The 17829-nt window shown below is 47.1% G+C and overlaps 1 protein-coding gene across 3 annotated transcripts; it reads left to right on the plus strand.

Annotated features, from left to right (window-relative positions):
* Positions 1–1298: 1298 nt before the first annotated feature.
* On the plus strand, positions 1299–16974 carry LOC134036138 (rap guanine nucleotide exchange factor 4-like). Of its 3 annotated transcripts, none has more exons than XM_062480924.1 (30): positions 1299–1451; positions 4458–4600; positions 4815–4903; positions 6012–6158; positions 8786–8858; positions 9032–9093; positions 9855–9961; positions 10079–10200; positions 10293–10476; positions 10587–10671; positions 10845–10905; positions 10994–11070; positions 11443–11589; positions 11722–11816; positions 11948–12033; positions 12429–12507; positions 12886–13036; positions 13134–13222; positions 13317–13347; positions 13460–13538; positions 13667–13813; positions 13937–14034; positions 14163–14288; positions 14447–14625; positions 14726–14816; positions 14952–15002; positions 15128–15215; positions 15330–15394; positions 15488–15542; positions 15799–16974. In XM_062480924.1, the coding sequence occupies exons 1-30, from the start codon at positions 1384–1386 to the stop codon at positions 15924–15926; spliced, it is 3003 nt and encodes a 1000-aa protein (XP_062336908.1). In that variant the 5' UTR covers positions 1299–1383; the 3' UTR covers positions 15927–16974. The 3 variants fall into 3 exon arrangements, with proteins under 3 accessions (XP_062336908.1, XP_062336909.1, XP_062336910.1); XM_062480925.1 differs by having other exon boundaries at positions 1300–1451; positions 13463–13538; XM_062480926.1 differs by lacking the exons at positions 1299–1451; positions 4458–4600; positions 4815–4903; positions 6012–6158 and adding an exon at positions 7344–7654.
* Positions 16975–17829: the final 855 nt, after the last annotated feature.

Genomic DNA, 17829 nt, shown 5'->3' on the forward strand with positions numbered 1-17829 from the left:
TTGTATTTTACTATTGATGGTCACACAGACACACACACACACACACACACTGCCCTACTTTACATGCCCTCATGTCATCACACAGATATTCACTCTTGCAGACATACCCATACACACGAGACGTTCGCTACGTTGATAGATATCTCACGACTGTAGAGAGGGCACATTAATAATGTTGATCTCTTGCTTCAGACAGCTGGCACTGACACACACACACCAAGCTATCTTACCTGAACTTAAAGCAGAGACTCTCCTGTATCACCCTCCAGCAACACAGTCATGCATATTTTGAGCAGATGCAGCCCCCCCCCCCACCCACACACACACACACCTGACAGGACGGGATGCATGCAGGTATTTCACCTGATGGAGTGGAACTAATACAGTGTTCCTGGGTTAAAATGTGTGTTTACTTCCCAGACTTTACCTATCCTTCTCCTTCATCAACAGAAACATCCACCGCCTCAAGAGCTGACTGCAACCAGTAGTGGAAGAATATCTGTCCTTTTCTCACTACCCCATTTTCTTTCGTCCCATTACCCTTTCCTTTTACTTTTACCCTTTTACTTATACCCATCTTTCTGTCTCTTGATCTACTGTTCTCTCCCTCTCTCTCTCTCTCTCTCTCTTACACACACACACACACACACACACACACACACACACACACACACACACACACACACACATCTGTCTTCAGCCAATAAAACTGGCTGGACCTCACACACTTCCTGGTTCTCTTCACCCTCCTCCCACTGTTGCCTGACACTGTCATTGTGCTGACAAGCCATCTTAGTGATGGCAGGCTGTCTTCCTCCCTCCACTTTTGATTATTTCATCACATCATAGGACCACACAGGGCAGAATGACAATATTTATTCAATGTAATTAATTCTGACTTTATAATGTGGAGTATGGTAGGCCTACAACTGTTTACTTGCCAAATTACTCTGGCCAGGATTACATTTCTTTAGTTAGGCTATTATCCCTTCCTCTGGTTTACACCCACATTATTGGCTATATTTTATTATTTTCATTAGCCTACATCTTCCTACCTCACCCACTTTTGATGCTGTTGGCCAAGAGGAATGCTGAGGACCAATTTTTCACCTGAGCGGTCCTGTTTTCAAATACTGTTGAAAGTAGGTAATCTATCATAGCGTTGCCTGTTAATTACTTGAACATTTTACTCTTCAACGGCAAATGAACCAAAAGTCTAACGTAGGTTAGGCTTTACAGTTTGCGTTGAATCTCAAACGTTGACTTCTATATCCTCACAGATCACAAAGAGGCGGGGAGGGGACGCAAGCTCAGCTCATTACGACCACCGAGGACCGGAGAGTCTCCTGTACCACCCCGGTTTCACACTCATTCCCGAGGAAGATGGTCGCGGTACAAACGTCCCCCAACTCGTCCCCATCGGCTGAATGGATCTGCTGTCTGGATAAGAGGTGGGTATAGTATATTCCCGCCTTTCGGCCATGTCCTCCTCGTGCTCGTCTCATTTTCGAATTCTTGCTTGATTCATTCAGTGGCGTCAGCGTGATATAGTAACCGGCGATTGCTGCGCGCGTGTGCGATGGGAACCGCTTTGTTAATGCATATCAGATGTCAGTGACATGTTCCAGCTTTCTTGTCGCCCTTTTAGATTTGATATGGTTTTAACACATCAGTAATGGTTATAACGGTAGACTATCTGTCAAATAATTCACATTTCTATTTATTTGCGTTTTCTATTTCTACGCGGTCGGAAAGGCGTTGGTGGCTCGAGGTGCAGTGGGATTCCTTTTACCACGCATTGACAGAATTAACCGCTGGCTACGAAATGACTTAGAAGTATCTTACTTTTGATGTGTTATACACGCACATAGAATAACCTACCCATTTTGGTATAGCCTTCACCTATTTGGATTATTCAATTACAGCCAATTATTGGGAATATAAAGGCGTGAAACAAGCTGTCTGCCTATTTTGCAGGGTCTTATTGAGAGAATGCAGCGTGCGAGCAGGCTGCTGCCCACCCATTCACGGTAGACTGACTGGACAAGTTGAATATAGGCCAGTAGCAGTGATTTGGCATATTTCTGTTGATCCATTGTTGGTCTGTTGCTAGAGGATGTTTACAGGCTGTGGTACTGTGTAGGCTACTGGACTTGAAACAGTTATCAATCATGCTAAAATGAAGTAGAGAAGCAATATTACATTGAATTATATTTCTACAGAGACCAATTTAGGACTAATAAAAGGACCAATTAAAGGAGATGCAATAATCTACTGTACAAGACACCCCTGGACTATGTAAGCACACAAACATGAATACACACACATACAGTATACACATTTTAATGAGACATCCTCAGGTAACCATGGGCAACCTGAGCTCCCCCCTCTTCCCTCTGACGACAAGAGTAGAATTATAGATTATTGTGGATTGTATCTCAATAGTTAGGTGGCTATTGATAAAGGTGTGAAAGCACAGAGAACATTACGTAGCCTTTCACGGTGGGAATCAACTATATATCTTTCATCATTCCTTCACAATCTCTTTGTCCTTTTCCTCTGTCTAATGGGGTTTGTTTCCTGAGAGCCAAACGCAGGCTGGGTTTAGCTAAGCTAAGGTCACTCTGGGCATGCTTTTACTGTAGATCGTTCAATACTACTGTGCTCAACGTCTCCCATCCAATCAATACATCAGCAACAACGCCATAGCCATCAGCTACTGACAGGTGATGTGTGTTTATGTTCATGTGTGTGTGTGTGTGTGTCGAGGAGATAATTATTGACAGTGAGTTAGAATGATATGAGATAAGGGCTCATCTGGGTAGAGTGTTGATAGTGGAAGTGTATGGACAGTGCCCCAGTCACGGCTTAGTCCTGGGAATAGCACACCAAGCCTTGATCGGAATATACAGGAGCAGCTCTTCTGCATTTTTTATGAACTGCTGGTGTGGATTTGAAAGGAGTGATATTTTCAGATTCACCAATGAATACCTCATAGTGACAGGGTGTGTCAAGATATTTAGGAATGTGAGGAACCTTCTGGAACTTGTGCTCTGCCCTGCTCTCTAAGTGTGTGTTGTATACATCCTAGGATGTACGTCATGTTGATTTAACTAACAGAAGGTTAAATTCAGACATTGCCTCTGACATGAAAAAAAGGGGCAAGAGGTAGTTAAAGAATAACGAATGAGAGAGGGGGAGGAGAAGGTAACAGTAGATGTGTTTGACATAGGACCCAGGTGAAAGGCTGTGTTAGCAGCTCTCAGTCCATATCAGCCTCAGACCACTGGCGAGAACAGATTCCTCTAGGCAGAAAAGGATACAGAGAGGAAGGGGGAGACAGCCCCACACATAAGAGGTTATGGTGGCTTTGCTGCCATCGTTTAACCTTAAACCATTAGCTAATAACGTGTGTGTTGTGTGTACTGTGTGTTTGTGTGTGCGTATCTTATGTGGGAGTCTACCTGTCTAAATGATTAACCCCACTTAGATAGCAATCCTGTAGGGCAGTAGGCAGAGGGATGTGGAAGGATGACTTCAAAAAGGAGTAGGTGGATGAGAGGGAGATGAGTCAGCCGAGGGAGAGCGAGACAGAGAGAGATGCATGCCTTCAGGGTATCATTCTAGTTTGTTCTGGCCCTTTAGGCACGGCCTGTGTTCGGTTGTACTGATAGAGGACAGTCAACTGCTCTAGCCGCCCTGAGTGGTTCATAGTGTGCATGTGTGTTTGGGTGGGGTAAGAGGGCAGTTGTGCCATGCGAAGGGCGTGGGGATAACTGAAAGCAGGTGATAGAGAGAGGAGAGAAAGAGAAATGGTGATGTAAAGCAATAGAAAGAGGTATTTCTGAAAGGGTCGTTCATCTTCATTTCCTCATAGAAAGCAGTGAAGGTCTAAAAGGACAGAGGGGAAAGGGATGGATGGGTGGATGGTGTTGAAAGCAGACACACAGACAAAGCAGTGAAAGCTGGGGTAGAATAAAGTAGAGATGAAAAAAGCCTTAGGTCTTTGCAGACATCCAGGGTGCATTAGCCATTCAGTACACACTCACACACACACACACACACACACACACACACACACACACACACACACACACACACACACACACACACACACACACACACACACACACACACACACACACACACAAATAAACATACACACACACACCAGTGATTGGTTAGAGAGATAAGCACAATACCCTACACACACAATACTTAACATATCACAGGCCTGTGTGTATAAGCTATTAGGTCAGATATATGTGTGTGTATGTATGTCTGTGTGTGTGTCTGTGTGTTTAGTGTCTTAGAAATAGCAATACAAATGAGCTCTTACATCTACACTCTGCAGGGGGCCCTGAGCTGAGAAAAGTAATGCCTGAAGCTCTTTATCCGAGATACTGTGCAAGACACACACACACACACACTGTTGACATGGTCTCTTCTCTGTACAGGCCAGCGGAGCGTTCAGGAGAGGATGTGGACATCATTCTGACCAGGCTGCGAGGGGTTAAAGCCTTCCAGAGGTTCCACCCTTCCCTCCTCCTGCAGATCTGCTCCTGTGCCTTCTACGAATACCTGGAGAAGGGCATCACACGTATGTCTGTATACACACACCGACACACACACCGACACACACACCACACAGACGCACACTTCTGCACGTACTGTCTATAAGTACATACTTGCATGTATCGTATCACACACAAACGTGCACACACATACACACACACACACATACATATACCCAGTATAGCCCATGTGTGTCCTGCCTCCTCGCTATGGTGAGCTGTTGTGACTCCTCTGTGCAGTGTTTCGGCAAGGTGACATAGGCACCAGCTGGTATGCTGTTCTCTCTGGCTCACTGGACGTCAAAGTGTCAGAGACTGCCAACCACCAGGTAAATCAGGTGTGATGAAGATTACACTCTCTTACTGCTGCCCTGTGCTCGTGTTAGGCTGATGAACCCAGAACAAACCCATTCAATCAAAGCAAAATGCTTCAATCCATGATTATACTGGACCTCTACAGTCGTGTATGCTGTCAGTGTTTTCTGTTGTACAGCAGCATGTACAGCTCTTAATGCTAACATGGTTGTGCTACATTAGCTACGGTATCCGTGTTAAAATATACACGCCAGCTAGATCCCAGCAAAGCTGCTGTGCCTCAGTAACAGCCCCTCTGAGGGTTATGCTTGTTACTGCAAGTGTGAGGGGGTTCACAAGTGGATTAGAGCAAGCGTTTGTGTGTGTGTTTTTGTGTGTGTGTGTGTGTGCACTGTACGTGTGTGCGTAGGTGACAGATACAGCGCACGCTGTATGGAAGAAATATTGCGTGTGTATGCATGCTTGCGTTTAACATACAGTTTAGCGGAAAAGGCATGCACGAGGGGAGACAATGTGTGTGTGTGTGTTAGAGAGATACAAAGATCCAGAATTGTGTCATAAAGAGAGGAGAGGGAGACTAGAGAGCATAGAGGAGTGTGTCTGTAGAGACGCTGGGATGACAACAGAGGCAGTTAGACAGGCTGTCAGCAGTACTGTACACTGGCCCACTTCTGGATGCTCTTCACATCACATCACAGCAGCATGAAAGCTCTTTCTTTACAGTCCTTCATTGGTTATTTTTGTCTTCAAAGCCTGTGTGTGTCCTTGTCTCTGAGTGGTCAGACTATTGCCCTCCCCAGAGCAAGTTCTTAACAAAACACCACTCCAAAGCCCTTCATAAATGAATATATTACATGAATTAAGTAGTATTCTAATCAGCCAGCTCTCTGAGTCTTTTCATGGTAATGATGATAATGTATGACATCTCATGTTCCTGCTGTTCTAAGAATTGTGGTTGTTTGTGCCAATTTGAGTAATACTCAAGCTAGCTTAGGTTGTTCCTAAGCAATGAAGGGGGTTTTAAACTTCTTTTTAAAATGGGGGTTTTATATTACAAATACATCACTGAGTTAAATAATTCTGTGTGTGGGTGTATCTGTGTGTTTGTGTGTGTGTGATAAGGATGCGGTCACTATCTGCACCCTGGGGATTGGGACAGCATTCGGGGAGTCCATTCTTGACAACACTCCTCGCCATGCCACCATCGTCAGCAGAGAGACCAGCGAATTACTCCGCATCGAACAGAGAGAGTTCAAGAACCTCTGGGAGGTAAGAGAGTGAATCCCAGTGTTTACGTCCTGCATCTTTTTGAAGACACAGTTGTAGTTACCTCTCTGGCCTTTAGAGGGCTGTCCACCCCAAGTTAAACCCCTCTGTCCACTCAACATCAGCTACTATGCACCAGTAACAGCTTCATCCTGTTTGACTAGGCCGGCCGGAAGGGCTGTGTGTATGTACGTATGTTTGGGTGTGTTTGTGTGTCAGTGTACTTGTGTGTGTGTGTGCTTATATGTGTATTCATGTAGAGCTTCTTATAGAGGCTCTTTCTGCTGCACCCTCAGGGTTCATGATAAACACTAGAACCCAGTCAGTCGTGAACCTCAAGTGGTGTGTGTGTGCATGTGTGTGTGTGGTTGTGGGTATTAAAAGTTGTGGAGAAAGTGGGATGAGTGGCAGAATGATGAAAAGGTTCCGTGATTATGACCCCTCACAGCAAAAACAAAGTAAGAATGTTTGCTATTGATGGTCCAACCTTTAATGGATAAACAGAGCATTGATGGTAGTGATGCCACTGAACCTCACATGTACCTGAAATGGCAGGGCTGATTAGACACCGTTAGGTTTGTGTCATAAATACACCCTGCCCTTTATTGTCCCCTTTGTGAGCCCGCAGTGAATGGTGTAGGGACTAATGGGCTAGTTAAATGACCAGGCGGACTAGGCGTTAACAATGACAGTAATGCACTGGCTGTGTGTGTCTAAGTGTACTCTGGGTGTGGTGCTAAGAAAGGAGAGAAAGGACGTAGCTCCACGTCTTTGTGTGTGTGTCATCTTATCAGTTGCTAAAAAGATGGAACTAAAAGCTCTGGTCTCCAATTATGATTTGTAATGAAGATAATGAAATGCAGTAGTAACACCCTGTAAAGCTGTGAGTGGGCTCGACAGTTCGTGGTGACTGCAGTCTAGCACTTCCAGTCTTCTTGGGTTCTGGTTTGTTCTCTCTCTTTCATCCTTGTTTACCTACGTCTGTATACTGCTCTGCCCTTCTCTGCCCCACTCAGGAAGTCTTTCTCTGTCTTCCTGTACCCTCCTCTAGTAATCCCCTTTCTCTCTGTCTCTTCCCTTCTTTTACTCTCTCATTCCACCCCTCCTCCTTTTTTGCCCCCCCCTCTTCCTCTTCCTCTCTCCCTCCCCTTTCCTCTCCAACCATCCCTCTCTTTCCTCAGTAGTGCAGCTCAGTCAGTGAAAGGCTCTGATCACCGTGGTAACCTGTGTGTGAGAGCGCTTGTGTTCTTGGCGAGCTCGTAGGGACCAGCCGGGAAGGGGAGCGCTGCTTTAGAGAGAACTTTCCAATGTCCAAGTGTTTGTGTGTGCGAGTGTGTGTGTGTGAGGGGGGGTGAGGAGACCTGAGGTTAGGTTGTGAGGAGGATTCTGGCTGGTGGCTGTTGTGTTCTGAGTAGTGAAGGAGCAGAGGGCAGATGCTAGGGGCTTCCCTCTCCACAAGCGACCCTTCATCTTCAGACAAGCAGCGCTGGCTGTGATTGGTGAGTCTCCCTTCTCCTCGGTCTATGGATTACCTGGATAATCACCTGGATCACAATGTAGTATCTTGTACATTTGTATTTTTTGTAATATTTGTATTTTAGTATTTTTATATTGTTAATTACGGCAACTTATATTTTATTTTATTGTATATTTTATTTAATTCTAATTCCACTTAGTACTGCTAGTTTATGTACCCTTAGTATAGATAGTCCACATATTTAAATTTTAGGTCCCTATATGTTTATTGTATGCACTTTCCTGCCAAAGTAAATTCCTTGTCTGTGCAAACTTTCATGGCGAATAAATCCCATTCTGATCTGATTCTGACATCTCAGTGGACGCTGTGATACACTTAGGTTTGTACTGCTGGGTTTGGTCCGAGGTGTTTCTTTGCATGTGTAAGACAGAGGGAGGAGCAGAAAGAAGGGGATGTTTGTGGAGGGTTTGGCAGCAAAGCTTTTGATGGGGAACCGTCTTCCTGTGTTTGTGTCTGTGTGTACGTACATTGGAGCAAGATGAAGGGAGAGAGAATCACAGGGAGATCAAGTGTGTGTGTGTCTGCTGGTTGACTCCCTGGGGCATGGGGCATGGGGCTGCCTGGTAATGACCTAAGAGCAGACTGATGGAGCGTACAATTACATAATCCTGGACGAAAACTGCTAATGAAAGCTCCCCATTGGAAGATGCATCTGTATGTGTGGGTGTGTTTGTGTATGTGTGGTCAACTTAGGAAAAAAGAGTAGCAACATACTGTGGTAAAGAAGAAAGCACAGACACATTGCTCTTGTCCTTTTACACTCATTGACCCTTATTCAAATGCAGCATCCTGTGTGTGTGTGTCTTATGTAATGTGAGATGTTCCATATGTAAATGATCCGGGGTGTACAAAGGGCTTTGTATCGAGAGGGGCTTGTTGTGGGCTTTCGTCTGAAACACTGTGTGTGTGTGTGTGTGTGTAATGCATGGTCATTCAGAGAGAGGATGTAAAAGGCTGCAGGCCTGTTTTGAGCAGTGTACTCAGGCCCTGGCCAGATCAGCCTATTGGATGATGCTGTAGTAGTTGGTTTTAACAGCTATGCCAGTGTGGGATTGATAGCTGCAGGATCATGTTGTGTTGTGTTGTATTCCAGAAGTATCGTCAGTGTATGGCCGGCCTGCTGGCCCCTCCTTATGGAGCAATGGAGAGTGCATCCAACAATGATCGTGAGTAGACATTCACAGTATTACACCAACACACATACACTTTTTACATTTGCCTGTTTGTTGACATAAACGGTTGTTTTTCAAATATTGCATATTATACAACAAACTCGCAGATGATGCCATTTTCCCCTCTCATTTATTCTCTCTTCCTCCCCCTCTCTTTCTCCCTCCAGGGTTGACAGATAAGGACAGCATGAACTCTGACCCTCTCAGCATCATGTCCAAGACTCACAAGGTTGGTACTCTCTCCCAGAAGCCCCTGCTGGGACACATGTACATGCTGTGAGCTGAACTGGCCTGATCCTAATAGAATGAGACTAATAGTTACACTCCCTTTTAATCTCTGCTCGTTGGGTGAATAAAGCGTGTGCACAAATATTGGGTTTGTGTGTGTAGTCAGTAAGAGGCTACTATAGTGGTGATGACTCATAAAGATAGTAGCGGCAAGAACACACATGGACACACACCCACACACCTATGTATACACACACACACACTGCCTCTGTAGAAATGCTAATGGTACTTAATACATGCACATACAAGAAAGGCACCATCTGCCCCAATTATCCGCACCTCCTTTGTAGAACCGAGCATCCGCAGCTGTGTGTGTGTGTGCGTGTGTTTGTGTTTGTGTGGTGAGTGTGTGTGTGTGTGTGTGTTTGTGTGGTGAGTGTGTGTGTGTGTTTGTGTGGTGAGTGAGTGTGTGTGTTTGTGTGGTGAGTGTGATAGAGACCTGCAGGTGTGTGAATGTGTCTCTACCTCCTCCCATTCATTTCTCCACCATCACTGTTGGCAGTGGTGTGGTTTCCATGACAACTGTGAATTACATGACTTGTAGCGATGCTAGTGACAGCAAGTGATGGTGTGTGCTGTGACAGTGCAGCCGGGCCAGGTGTGGAGACGCAAAGGACCATTCCTGAACGCATGGCTCCGCGACCTGTGTCCCAGGGTTCTACGACGCCAGGGTTCTACTTTGTGTTTCTGTGCGTTCTCCAGGTTCCGTCAGAGAAGCTGCAGAGAGGGGGCAAGGTTCTTCGTAACGCCATCCTCTCCAGGGCACCTCACATGATACGAGACAGGAAATACCACCTGAAGACATACAGGTTAGTGTGTGTGTGTGTGTGTGAGTATGTGTGCGCTTGTGCATGTACGTGTGTACAGCATGTGTTTTATGCTTACAGTCCTATACTGTGGAACATGTGTGTGTGTGTGTGTTACAGGCAGTGCTGTGTGGGTACAGAGCTGGTGGACTGGCTGGTACAGCAGAGTGCCTGTGTACACACCCGCTCCCATGCAGTGGGCATGTGGCAGGCACTGCTGGAGGAGGGAGGACTCAACCATGGTAACACACACTCTCACACTCAGAAGCACCTCTTACACTGATGTGATGTATGAACGGGAAATTCTGACACTGTGTGTGTACGCGTCCTCCAGTGGACCAGGAGCTGGGGTTCCAGGACAAGTACCTGTTCTACCGTTTCCTTGACGACGAGGAAGAGGACACGCCGTTGCCTAGCGAGGAGGAGAAGAGGGAGAGTGAGGAGGAGCTGCCTGAGACGATCCTCTTCCTGGCCCAGATCGGCCCTGACGCCCTGCTCCGCATGATCCTCAGGAAACCGTCAGTAGCACACACACTCACACACACTTCTACCTAGCCGATGTTTCCCCTATCTGCAACTCAGGGGAATGGGGGTTTGATTCCCTGAGTGTGTGTGTGTTGTGCTTCAGGCCTGGTCAGAGGACTTCAGATGACCTGGAGATCATCTATGATGAGCTGCTCCACATCAAGGCCCTGTCCCACCTCTCCAACACGGTGAGTGCTGTGGCTACTCCTCACTGTCTCTCTCTCTCTCTCTCTCTCTCTCTCTCTCTCTCTCTCTCTCTTTCTCTCTCTCTCTCTCTCTCTCTCTCTCTCTCTCTCTCTCTCTCTCTCTCTCTCTCTGTGTGTGTCTGTGTTCATGCTAATACTGTCTGGTGGGTCTGCAGGTGAAGAGGGAGTTGGCCAGCGTTTTGATCTTCGAATCCCACGCCAAAGCAGGCACTGTGTGTAAGTCTGGCTGCACTGGAGACATGTTGTGTGTACGTGCGTGTGCGTGTACGTGTGTGTGTGTTACTGTCTCTCTTCTCTCTTTCAGTATTTAACCAAGGAGAGGAGGGCACATCATGGTACATCATCCAGAAAGGTTCAGTCAATGTGGTCATCTACGGCAAGGTACCCTACCTGTGTGTGTTTGTGTGTTGTTTGTCTGGTATGGAAATGTCCGTCACATGTCTAAGCCTTCAGCCTGCTAGCAGTAGATAGCTGGGTTACAGCAGGGCATCCTGCTGCAGACTGGTTCACCCCTGGAGACACTGGTGCTCACACAGGCGTAGCTCATCACACACTGTCATCCCTGGCAAAAACATGCTCCAGGGACAAGCGCACACACACGCGCACACACACACACAGATGATTCATCGTAATCCTTATCCACGTGAACGCTGTCTGACTCTGACTTAGGGTTACGACTGGGTGACAGGCTGTGATTCATTAAGAGGGTGCGTATGTGTGGTGTGCGTGTGCATGTTGGCGTGTGTGTCCTAGGGAGTTGTGTGTACGCTCCACGAGGGCGATGACTTTGGGAAGCTGGCGCTGGTGACAGACTCTCCTCGTGCCGCCTCCATCGTGCTCAGAGAGGACAACTGTCACTTCCTCCGAGTGGACAAGGAGGACTTCAACAGGATACTCAGGGTAGAGCGCCACTGCATAAGTGTTTGTTTCCCCCTACTGGCCGAGAGGCAGCACTGCAGCAGACATGTATTTGTTGTGACTTTTGTGTAGAAAGCTAAATCTGTGTGTTTGTGAATGTGTGTGTGTGTGCAGGACGTGGAGGCCAATACTGTGCGTCTGAAAGAACATGAGCAGCCTGTGCTGGTACTGGAGAAGAGCCCTCGAGCTTCGACCCTAGGGAACATCAAGTATGTGTTCCTGTGTGTGTGTGTGTGTGTGTGCTTGATGAGCTAAGCTAACCAAACCTAAGCACAACTGCTTATTATCCGCATCTCAGTGTAATGTGTGTATCAACCCACGTCTCACCTGTCCTCTCCAGGTACACTGTGATATCAGGAACCCCAGAGAAGATTCTAGAACATTTCCTGGAGACCATGAGGATGGACACACACCACAGTGAACCAGGTAGAGTCACCAGGAGAGATGGAGCTATAATTCCTGTTCTAATAGGATTCTCTTCATTTCTTTTTCTCCTTTGTCTCTGATAGTCCCAATCTTCCATGGGTCTATGTTGTACCTTACCTCTCTTTTCTCTGACTCCCTCTTTTTCTATCTTGTCTGTATATATCCATCTGTCCTCTCTCTCCCTCTCCCTCTCCCTCTCCCTCTCCCTCTCCCTCTCCCTCTCCCTCTCCCTCTCCCTCTCCCTCTCCCTCTCCCTCTCCCTCTCCCTCTCCCTCTCCCTCCCTCCCTCCCTCTCTCTCTCTCTCTCTCTCTCTCTCTCTCTCTCTCTCTCTCTCTCTCTCTCTCTCTCTCTCTCTCTCTCTCTCTCTCTCTCTCTCTCTCTCTCTCTCTCTCAGACCCTGCGGTGGATGACTTTGTCCTCATGCACTGTATCTTCATGCCAAGCAGCCAGCTGTGTGCACTCCTCATGGCACAATATCCTTACAGACCCCTTCTACCTCTCTCTCTCTCTCTCTTTCGCTCGTCCTTTTTTACCCTCTTTAGAAAAAAAAATGTCAAGGTCTGTTTTCCTTCACTGCGTACTGTGTGTGCATCAGCCACGGTATTTGTCCAACACCTACCATACTGTGGTACAGAGAGACAGTGTTCAGGTTGTATCTTTAACTCTGTGTGTACCTACCATGCTGTGGTACAGAGAGACAGTGTTCAGGTTGTATCTTTAACTCTGTGTGTACCTACCATGCTGTGGTACAGAGAGACAGTGTTCAGGTTGTATCTTTAACTCTGTGTGTACCTACCATGCTGTGGTACAGAGAGACAGTGTTCAGGTTGTATCTTTAACTCTGTGTGTACCTACCATGCTGTGGCGCCCCCTGGCTCTGAGCAGGAGCGGTTGGAGTACGCCGTCACCAACAAGAGACGCGTCCTCACCCTGGCTCTCCGCTGGGCCGCAGCACACTCATACCTCCTGCAGGAGGACCAGGCTGCTCTCACCTTCCTGGAGGTAGCGTAGAAACTCTCTCTCACACACACACACACACCACCATGGACACAAATACCCACAGATGCGTGTGAGTCAGCTTCGTTTCCCCTCTCTGTAGGAGTTATACGGAAGTGTGTCAAATGACTCACGGGTGCTCAGAGCTCTGAATAACTTTGTTCCTGACCTGGAGAAGGTCATTAAACGACAGTAAGTATCCTATCCCTGACCTCTAACCTTTCACTTCCGCCACCTGAGCCTGGATCTGATGACAGGCACTTGTTATTTTATCCCTGTGATGCAGCTCAGAGGAGGCCAAGACCGCACAGAAGAAGGTATGGACAGATGGTTCTCCATGTAGAGTCTGCTGCTTGATGGATGCTTGTGTGTGTGTGTGTGTGTGTGCCTGTATGTGTGTGCTTGCCTCATGTTGTCTGCCTGTCCCAGCAGAAGATGCTTCTCAGACAGTTCAGTAATGGAGACGAGAGATTAGCCAAGAAACAACCCATCAGAAACCAAGATGACAGTAAGTGTGTGTGTGTGTGTGTGTGTGGTAAAAAAGAAAATCCTCTCAAAGCTTCAGTAGATAGATCATCTGCTGACATTTAAGCAAGTTTCCTGGATTTCAAGTGCATCTCTCCGTGTGTTGTGTAGTCCTGCTGAAGGTCTACTGCAGTGACCACACCTACACCACCATCCGGGTTGCCGTGGCAGCCACAGGGAGGGAGGTGACTAGCGCTGTGGCCGACAAACTGGGTACCAGCGACGAGCTGCTATTGGTGCATCTCAGCTCTGCCGGTGGTGAGCAACCAATCCCATTCACATGCTGACATTCAGTCCAATAAACATCCTTGTGTATGCCAGGTTCTAACAGAGGAGTGTGTGTCTGTGTGTTTCTGCATGTTTGTGTGTGTTTAATCACAGAAAAGCAGATGCTGAAGCCCAACGATGTATCAGCGTTCTCTACCCTGGGCATCAACGGACGTCTGTTCGCCTGCCCCAGGGACCAGCTCAATGCTCTGGTGAGATAACAGCAGGTCTGCTTCCACTTGGCTCCATAGCTGTGGAAGGGGTTGGACAGATTGGTTCATGTGTGTGTGTGTGTGTGTGTGTGTGTGTGTGTGTGTGTGTGTGTGTGTGTGTGCTCCAGACCCCACTACCTGACCAGGAGGGTCCTTCGGCAGGCTCCATGTCCAGTTTTGAGCTGATGAGCTCCAAGGACCTGGCCTACCAGATGACTCTGTATGACTGGGAGCTCTTCAGCTGTGTACACGAGGTACCGACCACACCCACACACACAGTGCCTGGTGGACCTTCTCCATCTACAACAACAACAACATGAAAACAGATGGATCAGATGAGGGATCCTCAATCATGATCTCTATGTGTCTTGACCTCCCTCCCCCCCTCACACACACACACACACACACCCAGCACGAGCTGCTCTACCACACGTTTGGACGGCAGAGCTTCAGGAGGACCACGGCCAACCTGGACCTGTTCCTGCGCAGGTTCAACCAGGTGCAGCTGTGGGTGGTCACCGAGGTGTGTCTGTGTGGCCAGCTCAGCAAGCGTGTCCAACTGCTCAAGAAGTTCATCAAGATCGCCGCCCAGTAAGTCCTTCAGGATCCTGGACTGAACCATTCTACAATGGTAGAAACCTTCCTTGACTGGATGTTATTGTCTGACTTGTTTATTTGTTGTTGTTTGTAGCTGTCGGGAGTTTAAGAACCTGAACTCTTTCTTTGCCATCATTATGGGCATGAGCAACCCTGCGGTTAGTCGTTTGAGTCAGACCTGGGAGGTAAGCTAGACCATATCAATACCACTACTAGACCACTACCAGGTCATACAGAATGACTAGTGTACCATGCATTACTTGCATTAAACATCAAAAAGTATATTTCTGTTAACTCTCCTTTCTCTCTCTTATTGGTAGAAACTCCCCAGCAAGTTTAAGAAGTTCTATGCTGAGTTTGAGAGTATGATGGTAAGTTATTTTGATTTATTGGTGATGCTTGAGGATGATTGTGATTATAACTTTTTTTATCAGCTGTGTGTTGTATGTGTGTGTGTGTGTGTTGTGTGTGTGTGTGTGTGTATGTGTGATTCCAGGACCCATCCAGAAACCACCGGGCCTACCGTCTGACTGTGACCAAACTGGAACCACCAATCATCCCCTTCATGCCCCTCCTCCTCAAAGGTGAGTCAGGACATAGAGATGGAACACACCAGAGGGGGACCATAGGGTTCCCATGGTTACCTCTACAATCGTGTTGACATTATGAATGAACATCCTCCATTCTGTTCTCTACAGACATGACTTTCACTCACGAGGGCAACAAGACATTCGTAGACAACATGGTGAACTTTGAGAAGATGGTGAGTCTAATCCATTGATTAGACTCTGCTCTGCCTCATCTGATACCATTTAAGACTAAGTGCTGATGTCCTTTGTGGGTTTTGTCTTATCAGCGCATCATAGCTAACACGATCAGGGCAGTGAGACATTGCAGAAGCCAGCCGTTCAGTAAGTCACTTCTCATCAACTGGCAGCATCTGTTGTTTATCATCAGCCTGTCAGGTCCTCGATCGTCAACGAGCGCTCCCTCTCACTTCCCTCCCTTTTTCTCTCTCCCACCTTCCTTCCATCCTTCTCTCTCTCTCCCCCCCCCCCCCCCCCTCCTCTCTCTCTCTCTCTCTCTCTCTCTCTCTCTCTCTCTCTCTCTCTCTCTCTCTCTCTCTCTCTCTCTCTCTCTCTCTCTCTCTCTCTCTCTCTCTACCAGACCCTGATGTGTGTCAGCCCAACAAGACCCACGCCGAGGTGCGTGGCTACATCAGGAAGCTGTGCGTGATTGACAACCAGAGGACGCTGACGCAGCTCTCCTATAGGCTGGAGCCCCGCAGGACCTGAGCCCCACCGCTTCTGCCTTCTCTGTGACATCACTCTCTGTGACATCACTCTCTGTGACATCACTCAGAGTCCTCCGCATCCCACCCGGGACACAGCAACTGTACCGTAGCCCCTCCCATTCAACGATCATGGGCTGGCTTTCAATCAAGGACTCATACCATGCTGACTGGTTCTCCTCATCCCTCCCCCCCACACACATGACATAACCAATGGCTTCAACCAACTATTCAACAAACTGCAGATAGAACTATTATACAGATTGAACATAATCCAGTATCCCGCATGCATTACAATGAGTAATATACTGTGTACGATTATCTCTCCATTCAGTAATAGGATTGTGTAGAAACGGTACTGGTTCCCACAGCACAGCTTACCTCATCGGTACACACTTTGACGGTACCTTTACAGAACCGATGTGATTAAAGTAGATCAGTCTCTGTTGCTCTGTGTTGAATATACAGATACATGTAGATAGAAGAGAAGAGAGAGTATGTAGTGATTGAAATCTACTTTTACCTGTATGTCTGATTTTAAAATGCTAAATCGATATGATTTTAGCTTGTTTTGAGTAATTATCAGTGTCCCTTCCTATTCATACTATACAAGCAGAAAGTACACATCTGGTGTTCTGAATATATCTGAATATATTAGTACAGTATTTTATAGAGGCAGACAGCTCTAACAGTGTTTCAGATGTCTTTGTTCACGTCCTTGTTCATTCTTTCATCAAAGCACAAATTCTAGTGTTAGATGAAGCTGCTCCTTAGAGACTGATCCGTGATCAGCGCTGTATTTCTCTACCTAATGGCAAAGGTTTGATTTTAAATACATGAGCTTATTCTAGTCCCGCCCTATCTCTCAGTTTTGTCAGGTTGCGTTCTGTGTGAGTAGGCATGTGGCAACAGCCTGGCTAAGCTTCAGGTTTCCGATTGGACCACAGGAGCTCATGATGTCATTGTGTGGAGGCGCTCTGTCCCGTGAGTGTGTATGTGTGTAGTTTGCCTGTGTGCCCTGTAAATAAAAACGACCAATATAACAAGCACGAGTCATGTGAGATCAATTTCAACACAGTCTATGAGTCAATGTGGAGTTGTGGAATAATGTGGAAGAAGTTAAATAAGTGGAATCATTTTAAATATATTGAGGTTCTTGTTCTTTCTTTAGTAGTTTATCTCCTGTAAGTGAGAAGTGTTCCAGCCATTCAACCCCTAAGCCAGGTGATGTCATCCTGCCTGCCCGTGGCTAATGATGTCGTGGGGTCATTCCTGTGTGGTTGGGTCACTGTCACCGTGCCGGCTGGATGTGCTGCTGGAGGGGTTTTGGACGCAGAGTGAGAGACCAGGGTCAGGAACTAGAGTAGCTGGGTGTTACGAGAATCCTGACACAGTAGACTCGAGTGATGGTGTGTGTTATTGGTAAAGCACGGTGTACGGTGCTTTTTATAGAAGCAGCCCTCCCAGCCCAGGCAGGAGGCATGCCCTGGATGCCAGCGACCATATTTGAACAGAGTGTCTGGCACTGGACGACCCAATGCACTCACCAACGAGGGCAGACCATAAATCACAAACGACACACACTATTGACACTCACACACTGTCTCCCTCTCCCTAAATCTTAGTCTTATGTGTGTGTGAAGGAGGAAATCTGTGTGTGTGTGTGTTTGCGCGTGTGTGAGGTGCAGTTACAGGGTCTCACCACAGTAAGGCAGTGTGGTGCCTTGTCTGAGCCTAGGAGTGAGCCATAACTCGCTGACTCTGACCAAGAGCAAACTTCTCTCTCCCTTTTCTCTCTCTTGTTATCCGAAGTTTGTCCTCTCTCAGCTACGATTCCCCGGTGGTTCTCGTCAATCTCTCCCTCTCCGCTCGGTTCTCTGTGTGTGTGTGTGTGTGTTCTGAGCGTC

This window comes from Osmerus eperlanus, chromosome 16 (genome assembly GCF_963692335.1).
Source record: "Osmerus eperlanus chromosome 16, fOsmEpe2.1, whole genome shotgun sequence".
NCBI classification, from domain to species: Eukaryota; Metazoa; Chordata; class Actinopteri; order Osmeriformes; family Osmeridae; genus Osmerus; species Osmerus eperlanus.